Here is a 12,536-nt window from a genome sequence, read left to right on the forward strand (position 1 = left end):
GATGCTTCTAAGCTAGACTCCTTCTCAGCATTGAATGCTAAAATTTGGGTGACCATAAGTTCTCTTTTCCCTGGATATGTCCTATATAGCTGGGATTTCTAAATTGCCTAAAATGTCTGGGTTTTGTCTTTGATGTATGTGTATTTGCATTGCTTTTCATTCTATGTAGATTCCACCTAATAGCATGCCACGATTTGTGCATAATGTACAATGCCTGTATGCTAAACTACTTTTCTGTTATTACCTTCAGCAAGTATGAAAGCAACAGGAAAACAAAGCCAAAACCCAGACATTTTAAGCAATTTAGAAAAAGAGGTCTTACGGTCACCCGAGCTAGAATGACACAAGCAAGTCTCATTGAAAAATGCTCTGTGGTCTCCTAGTGATTTACATCATTAGTAGTTTAGCATTATGTGATTCATTTACATCACAACAAAAGAAAACAATGCCTCCATCACCAAAAACAATTTTTTATTATTTTTATATATTTTTTAATGGCAGCCAAGACATACAGCCTTACTAGGACTCAATCTTCCAATTAAGAAACATCTGATGTCTCTTTTATCTGACACACCCATTTCAGTCTCTATGAACAATGTAATGAGTTGAATCAGGTGTGTTTGTAGGGGGCGGGGTTGTCCAATCCTGGTCAATGTCCCACAGAGTTTAGTGCCAACCTGCCAAAACAGACCTGCCTGAAAATTTCTAGTCATCCTGACGAACCAATTATTTGGTTCAGGTAGGATTTCATCACTCTTTTGGCTTGTAGTTGTCACACTGCAAAGTAGTCTCAGAGTCTAGTGTGAGAAAATCCTCCATTAAAAATATTATTCTTAGTGAGCCTAGACACCAGAGTTAACTTTGACTGCAACTTTTGATTTAGTTTTAGTCATAGTCTTTTGACTAAAATGCCATTTAGTTTTAGTCATATTTTAGTCATCTGAATTGTTTTTAGTTTTAGTCTAGTTTTAGTCGACTAAATATCATAAGATTTTAGTCGACTAAATCTACAGTAAATTTAGTCGGCTAAAATCTAATGGGTTTAGTTACAGTGCATTTATTAAGCATTTCTCTAATATTTCCAAACTCATGATATAGGTTTGATATTAAGGTTTTATCATGATTTAACTGCAGTGACACACAACATGCCTTTATGTTAAAATTAAATAAAACCACTTCAAAGACATGGTCTTCTACCCATTACAAACGAGGCATTTGTTGCTTCCAGTGGGGACATATACTTATACTGTGTTTTTACGTTTTGCGTTGCGCATTGTGCCGCGTAAACATAAAACCATGTCTGCATTTGTGATCGGAGAAATGACAAACAACAAGCGCTACTCTACACTGCTCAAACTCGCGTTTGAATCATCAGTGGCAAATTCTTTAAATATAAAAAACGTACTTACAGGCTGTGAGTCAGAAGCGCCAGACTGTCCTTGCAAAGTTGGAACTGCCCCACTTTATAGAAACATTATGTCCTCTTTTGGAAGGCCAAACAAAGTAGTTTCACTTTCAGAACGAAACACACAGCGGCTTAAGTGAGCGGCGCCCGGCGGATTCGACGACGGAGGCTTGCGCAACCACATGTGACGACCCCTGGCTGGACTCCGCTTCATCCACGATGAAAGCCGATCCGGCGATTGACAGCGCGAAGTTGATGTATTTCCTCAGCGACCAGCACGGATCAGCTCTAGGCATGAAACACACAGTATCTCCACGACATGGCGGTAGTGGCAACAATACTACAGCGAGAATAAAAGTTACGCCTTCTTTCTTTGCGTGAACATTTGGGCGGCGTTATGCAAATCTTCCCACACAGTAACGTAGACATGTGAGGGCGTGTTTAAACAAGGCGTTTTAGGAGGGCGTGGATGACTCTTAACTTTTTTTTAAAGAATATCTCTGTGGGTTTGAGACTTTAGTCTTTGCAACTTCACAGATCTTGTTTACGTGAATACTCGTCAAAACGGACAATTCTACATCATTTTGTGTGTAATTCTCCGCTCATGCAACATGAAAGAGTACTCGCGCGCTGTGAGATGCGCTTTCTGTTTGTGTAGTATGCTTCAGTGTCTGTGCCAGGTCTGTGCTCAGAAAACCGGACCGAATTGAGTTCTCTCTTGCGACTTCAGATTTATCCATATGTCTGCTCTTCTCTTACTCCCACATATTGACATTTTTGAACGTTTTATGCGACATGCAGCAAGTGTATGTTAGTTAGCTTATGTCCCGCCGGTTCATATGTATGCATCTAACCTCCGAACCACGCAGCAGATTCGTTCTGAAATTGAATTAATCTATTCCCAAATCGTCCCTCCGTAACATTTTCGTCTCGTTTTTATTCGTTGACGAAAATGTGTCATTCAAATAGAGTTTTAGTTCATTATCGTCTCGTTGTCATTGGTGAAAAAAATGTAGTTGACGAAAATTGTGACGAAAATTATTCGTCAACGAAATTAACACTGCTAGACACGCACCCAAAAGAGCACTGGACAACTTGTGCCTTCACTGGCTTAAAGAAGTGTAGAAAAAAAATACTTTCAATTAAACAGGGTAAAACAAGAATAATATTTCACAGTGTGTAACAGATGCTGATGATACACTTTAACTTGCTTTTGGTTTGTAGGGGAGATTGGACATTGGACCCACAATGGGAAGTTGCCAAACAGCTGGGACTTTTGCCACACCTATCAAGAAAGTGATGGTTAGTTTAGTTTCTTGGCTCAACATTAAGCTGTAAAAATAACAGGTGAATTGATACAGTGTTGTGTTGTTACAAAAAAATCTGTGGGAGACAAGCTGCCTAATGCCTTTTCCTAAAGACAGACATAGTGTAAAGGGCACATTAGTATAGCTCAAAGTCATGAACATGATACCCAGCAAATGCATAGACAGATAATATGTATACTTTGAGTGCAATGTAAGACACTTTTGATAAAATCAAAATTGCCAAGTGCAATTATTGTCTGCTGCAAGTAAAACATGTTCCTGGATCAACATCTTTGTTGAACAGCATTCATGTGAAAGAAACATACTCCTAATTTGAACCCTAACCATAACCTACCCATAAAATCAAATGATAGGTTGATAAGAATGGTCTATAAGCCCCTAACTATAGCTCTAAGCTTGACCATGGCATTAGCCCTCATCCTAACCCTAAAAATCTGATTGGTTCAGAGGAATGTTGTACCAGAACTAATAAGGATGTTGATTTAGGAACATGTTCCACTTGTAATAAATTTGAAGACACAGGAAAGTCAGGGCTGACCATACAAGGATGTGCCCCAAATTGCCCCATGCCCATTCAAGAGGATGACCCTACAAAATTAGTGAATCAATAATCAGAAACAAACTACACTGCATAAAGTCCTTCACATTTACTAACCACAGCAGTAAACCTGAGGCAGAGTCTTGGAACGCTTAATAATAAAAATCCAAACCGCAGTGCAGCAGCAGTGAGTCCAAAATTATCTCTGATGAGTAGGCAAACACACATATACACTGACCAACACACAAATGAGGAGCAGTTTGAGTCAATAAAACATGCAAGGATCTGAAATAGGTCAGCACTAATCACATTTTTACCTTGTGCTTACAATGGCAGCTGCTCACTGTTGCGTGACTGCAGATAGACAGGCACAGAATCAAAATACAAATTATAATTGTATAATGTTTGTCAAGTGCAGAGACACATTTCACAAACAGACAGTACCTCTGCAAGCTGTGATAGAATAAACTGATAACCAGGACTGATCAACTTCAAAGTGAATGTTAACACGTCACACTTGGTCACAAGACATGCGAGAGAGAGCAATCACTGGTATATGACCTGTTGTAATGCCTCTCAAGGTGACATATTTTGAATGAGTTGGAGATTTGGATGGTGAAGGGGATGATTAAAAGTAAAAAAAAACTAATATTTCAGTCTGTTTCTCACATTGCATAGCTTTGTGTTTGCTGGTGCAGGATAAAAGTCACTAATTTTGCTGATTTTCTGAGTTAGTGCTGGCTGCAGATAAAGTCTTAATCGTTGGAGATTTTAATATCCATGTTGATAATGAAAAAGATGCATTGGGATCAGCATTTATAGACATTCTGAACTCTACTGGGGTCAGACAACAAGTGTCGTAATCATACTTTAGATTTAATACTGTTACATGGAATTGATGTTAATGGGGTTGAAATTCTGTAGCAGAGGGATGGTTATTCCGGATCATAATCTAGTCTCATTTATACTCTATATAGCTAAAGCTGCGAACTCAACTAAATATATGGTAGAACCATCACTTCTACAACAAAAGACTGCTTTGTAAATAATCTTCCTGACTTGTCTCAATTCCTCAGCAAATCCAATAGCTCAGAAAACTTGATGTTGTAACAGAAACTATGGACTCTCTCTTTTCTAGCTCCTTTACGCTTAAAGAAGATTAAGCAAAAACAGTCTGACATCGTGGTACAATGGGCACACTCCTGCCTTAAAGAGAGCAGCCCGGAAAATGGAGTGCAAGTAGAAGAAAACAAAACTAGAGGTATTTCGTATTGCATGGAGGGAAAGTAATTCTACATATAGAAAAGCTCTAAAACTGCTAGATCTGCTTTCTTTTCGTCTTTTTAGAAGAAAATAAACACAACCCCAGGCATTTATTCAATACAGTGGCTAAATTGATGACAAATAAAGCATCAACAGTCGCAGACATTTCCCAACAGCACAGCGGTTATGACTTTATGAACTTACTGCCAAGATCGATACTATTAGAGATAAAATTCTAACCATGCAGCCATCAGCTACAGGATCGCATCAGATGTGCACTATAGGTGTTACGCCCATGGACTGTTTTGTGTTTGTTTTCCTCCTCCACGTGCTCCATGTTCTCCCTGTGACCTAGTTTCTCCCTTGTGTTAATTATGTTTATTCGTTCCAGGTGTTTCTTGTAAGCTTCCTAGTTTAGTACGTAGTATTTATGCCCTGTGTTTTCCTTTGTCCAGCGTCTAGTGTTAAACGTCTAATCTCCTGTGCTACATGTGTGGTCCCTTGTTTGAAGTATTAAAGATTGTTTCTTCGTCGATACTCCTACATCTCCTCGCTCCTTCACTCCTCGTTCCTACACAGCAGCCGCCGCGTGACAGAACACTAGACCTGCAAACAGTGATGGAAACCGCTGCAAGATTCGCCGCCCTAGCCCGTAAGGATCTTCCCTTTGTGGAATTCGCCCGGGAATACTGCAGGCTCGCGGCGATGACGGCATTGGATGATGCCACGCTGAATTTGCTGTTCTGGATCGGGGCCAACTACCATCACCCTGTGGACTTACCAGACACCACTGGACTGAGCTGGAGGGAAGGTATCCTCCGGTGTCAAAGGGCTCCAGTTCCCAAGTCAAGCCCAGAGAAAGACTCTGTTCCCAAATTAAGCCCAGAGAGGACTCCTGCTCCCAAGTTAAACCCAGAGAGGGCTCCTGTTCCCACGTCCAGCCCAGAGAGGGCTCCCATTCCCAAGTTAAGCCCAGAGAGAACTCCTGTTCCCACGTTAAGCCCAGAGAAAGCTCCTGTTCCCAAGATAAGCCCAGGGAGGGCTCCCGTTCCCACGTCCAGCTCAGAGTGGGCTCCAGTTCCTACGTCCAGCCCAGAGAGAGACTCTTTTCCCAAGTCCACCCCAGAGAGGGTTCCTGTTCCCAAGTCCAGTCCAGGGAGGCCCACAGTTCCCAAGTCAGGCCCACGGAGGGCCTCAGAACCCGAAATTTCCACCAAGGAAATTTTTTTGGGGGGGCTATAGGGATGTTCTCACCAGCAAATCTTACCTGACTCCCCATAAAATAAAACAGGTGAGTCTTCCGGGCCTCTGCTTCCCTCGCTATGCTTACTAAATAACCAAAGTGTGAGCTAAAAAATAAATCCACTACCCGTTACTGATTAGAAAAAAAACAACAAAAAAAACAACAAAGAACACTAAATACCAGATTACTCAAAGAATCAACAAATGCATAAAAACACAAATTAAACTATAACAAAATAGACTGAATGGCTCCAGGAAAGCAAAGAGAGAGGCAACCGTGAGGAACAATTAGAATGAGAGAGAGAGACACGCCATTGTCACCACCAATGGCTATTTATCAGGAATCCCAGATGATGTCACACAGCTCCCACGAGTTAAAAATTCCCTCTTAACGCCACTTAGGGACTCAGAATAAAAGTTACACAGATGCACGTAACAGTTAATAACCACTCCATGTTTGTTCTTAGATCTTTGCAGAATTCAGTTGCATATCTTGGATCTGAGTTCTGCGCAGCATTGGACACGCACTCTGCACTTTTGAAAGTTGAAGTTGATTAAAAGGTATTCCTTTATCATGTTGACTGCTGTCATCTTTAAATTATGATTTGCATATGATTGATACTCTCAGCATATAAGGGACTATGGATGAAAATTAGCCAATTTGGATAAATCTGACACATTTTTACGTTGTGTGTATTATTAATGTGTATTGTACCTTACTAAATAAATAAATTAACAATTAAATAAATAGTCTCTTCTTTTTCATAGTCATCTGATGTTTACACCGCGGTATTTCAGGGTCTTCCAGTCATCTTGGAGGATGACCCAGAGGAATTTTACAGGATGTGCTTTGTAAGTATTGTTATTGATGTTTCTGCTCTTATTATCATCATTTTGTTTGCAGTTTTGCAGTAGATACTATATTTGTCTCGTGAAACAATTCAGATTTTTGAAATTGTTGATTTAAATGCCTTAAATTGATAAAATTGTGTTGACTGATCACAAACTTGTCAGCATTACACACTTTACACACTTTGAATTAAGATAAAATCATGTAAATGATGGGTGTAATCCATCACTCTATGTCAAAGGAGATGATGCTCTCTAAAATCTAAATGGTAGGTCATACAGTACAAATAGCATATTGTAAAAAAAAAATTCTCTACATTTACTTCTATAATGTTAATAATTGAGAACAATGTACAAGTACAATAACATATTCCATTGAACTTGTGTGTAATATTACAAGTCTTCTGAAGGCATGCAGTAGGCCCACAAAACTGAATTTAAAGGAATAATTCAAGCAAAAATGATAAAACACCTTTATGCTCTGTCTTCTGAAATGTGTTCTATTTTGTAACTCTTATACTATAAATCTCATTATCTCTCTTTGGTGATCATAATTTAAAGCTTGATTACATTTCTTTGTGCATGATGTTTGTGCAGATCACTGTACACTCACTCTGATCATCAATATGAATCAAGCACAAAGAAGTTGCTTAAAGTAAAAGCATTTTTGTAAAGTGAAAGCATTTTGTAAAGTAAAAGCATTTTTGACAACAGCCCTTGGTCACTGTATTTTTTTTTAAAGAATGTTTCCAGTATTGGAATGAAGAAGAAATTCACATTGTGTCTGCATCTATAGCCTTGTGGTTAGTGCGTCGAAATATGGCGACCCGAGTTTAATTCCCATATCAAGGTCCTTTGCCGATCCCCTTCCCCTCTTTCCACCCAGTAGTTGGCTGTCATCGCTCAACTGTCCTTTCCCAATAAAGGCATAAAAAGGCCATAAATATAACTGAAAAAAAAAAGAAATAAATTCACATTGTACCTATTTTTCTTTCTCTACTTAGGATGTTGATGTAGATGCAGACTTCAGTGACGTAGGATGTAGGCCTGCTCACAGTTTTACCAGAAGATATGCCCTCATTGCGGACACAATAAAGGCAATCATGTTGGAGGGAAAAATTGTCATGGATGGGTTGTAAAGGCCTGTCTTTTTATTTTGCTGTTCTGTTTGCATACAGTTCTGAGAATGCTCTGTATTTTATTATTATTTTGTTTACAGTGCTCCAGTAGGTCCAGATAATGTTATGAGAGCAAAGTGCTGTTTAGTCAAGAGGTCTGTAAAAAGTCTTATAAGTACTCAGATGTTTTAAAAGCATAGTTTTATTATTGTGATATACTTTAAGTTTTCTAGCGTTTTTTTTTTTTTACAAAAATAAACTGTAGAGAATTTCAAACTTGTGTAATTGTGTTCCATGCTGGTTGAACTGCTAAACATATGTTCACTTTACTTGAAGAAAATGTGGAAGTCCCCAAATCTTAAAATAGCAGATTAAACCCATGTTGAGAATAACAGCATTTAAGATGTTTGCAGAACACACAATAACACTGTTAGATACATGTAATTAATAAAGTACTCTTACTATTATATCTTAAGTAGATTAGTAAATATTCTAGAGTATTTTAACTAGAATTGACATTAAACTTGATATTTTTTTATTTGCGAAGAGTTTGCTTTCTTTGTTTTTCCTTTAAATTTGCTTTCCAAAAATAAAGCAATCTTTTTCCAAACATTTTTTTAAGTAAACTGAACTTGTTAGAATTTACAGTGTATCTGTACTATGTATCTGTCTATTCATCCATCTCTGTGCCTTTGTATTTCTATCCATTTGTTTGTCTATTTTACTCTCTCATATCAACGCTAAATTATCAGCAGCCATTACTTCAGTCATAGGCGCCAATCCCGTGCATGCCCGAGCACCCACGGAAAAATGCCAGATATGCGCCATTAATTTCCACTAAGCTTCCACTACTCTTTCCCACAACTTCATTGTATGGCTCATCAGCTTAATACCTCTGTAGTTCCCACAACTCTGCACATCTCCCTTGTTCTTAAAAATCGGCACCAGAACACTTCTCCTCCATTCCTCAGGCATCCTCTCACTCTCTAAGACCTCGTTGAACAACCTAGTTAAAAACTCTACTGCCATCTCTCCTAGACACTTCCATACCTCCACTGGTATGTCATCAGGACCAACCGCCTTTCCTCTCTTCATCCTCTTCAAAGCTCTCCTAACTTCACCCTTGCTAATCCTTTCTACTTCCTGCTCAACAATATTTGCCTCTACTACTCTTCTCTCCCTGTCATTTTCCTCATTCATCAGTTCCTCAAAGTATTCCTTCCATCTTTCCCTCACCCTCCTGTCACCTGTCAACACATTTCCATCTCTATCTTTAATCACTCTAACTTGCTGCACATCCTTTCCATCTCTATCCCTCTGCCTCGCCAACCGATACAAATCCCTCTCACCTTCCTTACTATCTAACCTTGCATACAAGTCCTCATAAGCTTTCTGTTTGGCCTTTGCCACCTCTATCTTAACCTCACGCTGCATCTCCCTATATTCCTGTCTACTTTCCTCCGTCCTCTCACTGTCCCACTTCTTCCTAGCTAACCTCTTCCTCTGGATACTCTCCTGAACTTCCTCATTCCACCACCAAGTCTCCTTGTCTTCTTTCCTCCTTCCAGATGACACACCTAGCACCTTCCTACCTGTCTCCCTGATCACTTTGGCTATAGTAGTCCAGTCATCTGGAAGCACCACCTAAAACTTGTCTCAACTCCTCCCTGAAAACCACACAACACTCTTCCTTTTCCAACTTCCACCACTTTGTCTTCTGCTCTGCCTTTGCTCTCTTCATCTTCCTCACCACCAGAGTCATCTTACACACCACCATCCTATGCTGTCTAGCTACACTCTCTCCTACCACTACTTTGCAATCGCTAATCTCCATCAGATTACAGCGTCTACATAAAATATAGTCCACCTGTGTGCTCCTGCCACCACTCTTATATGTCACCCTGTGTTCCTGCCTCTTCTGAAAGTACGTGTTCACCACAGCCATCTCCATACTTTTAGCAAAGTCTACCAACCTCTGTCCTTCTGGGTTCCTTTCCTGAAGACCAAACCTCCCCATCACTTCCCCACCCCCACTATTCCCTTCACCAACATGTCCATTAAAGTCTGCCCCTATCACCACTCTCTCACCTCTGGGAACACTCTGCATCACTTCCTCAAGCTCGCTCCAGAATCTGTCTTTCTCCTCTTGCTCACAACCTACTTGTGGAGCATAAGCACTAACAACATTCAACATCACACCTTCAATTTCCAGCTTCAGACTCATCAACCTATCTGACACTCTCTTTACCTCCAGAACATTCTTCACAAACTCCTCCTTCAGGATTACTCCTACTCCATTTCTCTTCCTGTCCACACCATGATAAAACAGTTTAAACCCTGCTCCAATGATTCTAGCCTTGCTCCCTTTCCACCTGGTCTCCTGGACACACAGAATGTCGACGTTCCTCCTCTGCATCATATCTACCAGCTCCCTACCTTTATCTGTCATCGTACCAACATTCAGAGTCCCTACTTTCAGTCCTAAACTCCTGCTTTTCCTCTTCTCTCTCTGCCTACGGACACGCCTTCCTCCTCTCACACACCTTCCTCCTCTCCTTCTTCGACCAACAGTAGCCCAATTTCCACCAGTGCCCTGTAGGTCAACGGCACCGATGGCGGTCGTTGTTAACCCGGGCCCCGACCGATCCGGTATGGAAGTCATGTTCGTGATTCGCATAATGAATTTGGCAAAAGTTTTACGTCGGATGCCCTTCCTGACACAACCCTCTCTATTTATCCGGGCTTGGGACCGGCACAAAAGGTACACTGGCTTGTGACCTCCTGTGGCTAGATTGAACCACTTCAACACTATATCACTAAAACCTACACATTTAAGCCTTTGCAACAAAAGATCATGATTCACAGAATCAAATGCTTTTGATAAATCAATAAAAAGTGCAGCACATGATTTTTTCCTCACACACACCTTCCTCCTCTCCTTCTTCGACCTACAGTAGCCCAATTTCCACCAGTGCCCTGTAGGTCAACGGCACCGATGGCGGTCGTTGTTAACCCGGGCCCCGACCGATCCGGTATGGAAGTCATGTTCGTGATTCGCATAATGAATTTGGCAAAAGTTTTACGTCGGATGCCCTTCCTGACACAACCCTCTCTATTTATCCGGGCTTGGGACCGGCACAAAAGGTACACTGGCTTGTGACCTCCTGTGGCTAGATTCGACCTCCTGTGGCTAGATTTGACCTCCTGTGGCTAGATTGACCTCCTGTGGCTAGATTACACACAGGAATTCTATTCTTATAGAAGCTGTCGATATGCTTAATTTAAATTTCTTGCGATTAAGCTCCGTTTTTGTAACTGAAGATATGGAGAAATGTGAAAAAAATATGTGTTTCTAGCCAGTCGTAATTTAAAGCTTAGTATACATAATATTTTTCTTAGAAGTTGTCGATATGTTTTATACGATTTTTTGAAAAATGAAAAGGTGTATGTGTTTCTAATTAAACCACAGGTGAAAGTAGCTCCCATTTGGTGCCTACAGGAGTCTGCCTATATGGGTTAGTGATGGGACCCAGCTAGGCCTTATGTAGGTCTCTTATGGGCCACAACAGGTATACATATGGGCTAATATATTTGTCTGTTTGGGTTACCTTATTTTACAGTAAACCCCTAAATATAAACATTACATTTAATCCACTAAAATCCACTAAAATACTAAAGGTATTCGATGAACAGAAACCAGTAGTTCATGCTTTTAAGCAAAGTTTTATTTGGAATAATTTGAACAAGACTATTATAACTTGTACATTTACAACTTTATAAAACATAAGTATCTAAAAAAAAAAGTTAATCTTAAGCTCCTGACAAAATTTATTTGGCATAACTTGTATTCTTCATGCTTTACTTTATTAAGCAAGATTTCATTGGAATAATTTGAACATGACTATTAAAACTGGTACATTTACAACTTTATAAAACACAAGTATTTTAAAAAAAGTTAAAGTGAAGCTCCTGACAAACATTATTTGGCATAACTTGTAACTGATCAGTTAGATTCATGTGAATTGTGAATTCATGTGAATTCATGTGAATTATTGCATCTAGCTCCATTTCTGTAACTGAAGAACTGAAAAAGCGTAAGTTTGTCACGCCAATCGTAAGTGAACACGCGTGCAATATTTACAGAAGCTGTCAATAAGTTTTCTATGAATTTCTTGTGTAGGCCCTATATATCCCATTGTAGATCCTGAGCAAGGTGAATTGTTTGTTGTCAGTTTGATCAAATGTTTTAAGTTATAATTTGCTTATGGCAAGTTGGGGAAAAAAAATCTATGTTGACATAGATTCGGTGGTGGATCGGCATGGTGCGGTGTGGGGAGGGGGTGTTGGGGTGTCAGTGTGCCGAGCACCCACCGGCAGAAAAAGAAATCGGGGCCTATGACTCCAGTCTTCAGTGTACCTAATCTTTCAGAAATTCTAATATGTTTTTGGGTAATCAAGAGACATTATTATCACAGCCAGGCCCGTTTCTAGGCATAGGAAAGCTAGGCGGTCTCGTGGGGTGCCACCAGCAGGAGGGGCCGCCAATGAGCGCAAGTACTTGCACTACATTTTAGCAGGGTTGTGATAAAGAGTGGCACGGCCACCCTGAAATATGATTGCCACCCCCACTGGATCCCCCAACATCATTGGGCTAGAGTACTGTCAATCTGACGATGCCTGTATTCCATTGGATCAGAGCACTGTCAATTGCTGCCAGATTGTTGCATGCAAAATTTGCATTTGGAGCGCTCAACAACACCGTTAGATCAATGGGTTCTGCTTTTGAAAAATAA

General features: G+C 40.1%; 1 protein-coding gene and 1 long non-coding RNA gene across 2 annotated transcripts; one reads left to right on the plus strand and one right to left on the minus strand.

The window, feature by feature from the left end:
* Positions 1-695: 695 nt before the first annotated feature.
* Positions 696-7,691, plus strand: LOC107719747 (uncharacterized). The gene is made up of 5 exons (XR_001637544.1): positions 696-739; positions 2,630-2,707; positions 6,244-6,337; positions 6,545-6,628; positions 7,630-7,691. It is a non-coding gene; the product is annotated as an uncharacterized LOC107719747 (long non-coding RNA).
* A 1,694-nt stretch (positions 7,692-9,385) lies between these two features.
* On the minus strand, positions 9,386-10,405 carry LOC107719741 (craniofacial development protein 2-like; the record flags this gene model as incomplete). The annotated part of the gene is made up of 1 exon (XM_016527233.1): positions 9,386-10,405. A coding segment is annotated over exon 1 (1,020 nt), but the record flags the coding sequence as incomplete, so codon positions are not given.
* Positions 10,406-12,536: the final 2,131 nt, after the last annotated feature.

Source organism: Sinocyclocheilus rhinocerous, unplaced genomic scaffold (genome assembly GCF_001515625.1).
Source record: "Sinocyclocheilus rhinocerous isolate Xijiao unplaced genomic scaffold, SAMN03320098_v1.1 scaffold721, whole genome shotgun sequence".
Taxonomy (NCBI): Eukaryota; Metazoa; Chordata; class Actinopteri; order Cypriniformes; family Cyprinidae; genus Sinocyclocheilus; species Sinocyclocheilus rhinocerous.